We start from the raw sequence: 782 nt of genomic DNA on the forward strand, positions 1-782 counted from the left end.
GGATGTAGGAGAATAACTCTTGCCCGGATATTTTGTCTTTTTTTTTCAAACAGGCTTAGAAAGTAACAACGCTTTTGTTCGCAAATATCATGACCCGCTGGGGTTTGGCTGTTATAGTTTGATCAGGTAGTGAACTCGGGTTTTTTCCTGGGTAGGAGGAGTTGATTTTGAGCTAACTGATATTTGGAAAATCATTTCAACCTTGTCAAAGTGGTCCCACTAACCATGATTTGATTGCATGCAATGCGTTGCTAATCGATTTAAGAGTCATCCGAGAATCTCATTTCTAAATATTTTTGTCACTCATTTAATAAATCGTTGCTGGAATTTTGAGGCATTTCTCTCACAAATAGTGTGTTTTGCTAGTAGCCACATATGTCTTTTATTTTGTATCTTTTTCAGATTCCCTCCGAGGAATCAAGGCCTGGAGTTGAGCACGAGTTGGCAAGTGCATCCACGTAACACTTATCTTAAGCCATACCTTAAGAATTAAATTATTTTTATTAAAAAAAAAAAAAAAAAAATCAGGGGAATCAAATTGAAGTAACATTTTTATTAATTGAAATGAATGAAAATTTAAATATTCAGACCCCAAAAGTTTTCAATGTACTTGTAGACGTGGACTTTGTTGTAAATGATACAATGTCCTCAACATGGGTACTGTACAGTATAAAAATTATGCAGACTTAAGGCGAGAAATGTCTCATATGTAAAATAATCCCATTTCAAAAGAAGGCTGAGAAAGAATCCAGGCTTTGTACATTTTCTCTTCATTGGGAGAT

General features: G+C 34.8%; 1 protein-coding gene across 3 annotated transcripts in view; it reads left to right on the forward strand.

Moving 5' to 3' along the window:
* The window catches only part of LOC138052239 (uncharacterized), a 12,505-nt gene extending 11,981 nt beyond the window's left edge, over window positions 1-524 (forward strand). For all 3 annotated transcript variants that reach the window (XM_068898625.1, XM_068898624.1, XM_068898627.1), the window contains exon 6: window positions 403-524. In XM_068898625.1, coding sequence (XP_068754726.1) covers window positions 403-462 — 60 coding nt within the window. In that variant the 3' untranslated portion in view covers window positions 463-524. The remainder of the gene's footprint in view (window positions 1-402) is intronic.
* The last annotated feature ends 258 nt before the right edge of the window (window positions 525-782 follow it).

The sequence above is a fragment of the Montipora capricornis genome, chromosome 6 (assembly GCF_036669925.1).
Source record: "Montipora capricornis isolate CH-2021 chromosome 6, ASM3666992v2, whole genome shotgun sequence".
Lineage (NCBI taxonomy): Eukaryota > Metazoa > Cnidaria > Anthozoa > Scleractinia > Acroporidae > Montipora > Montipora capricornis.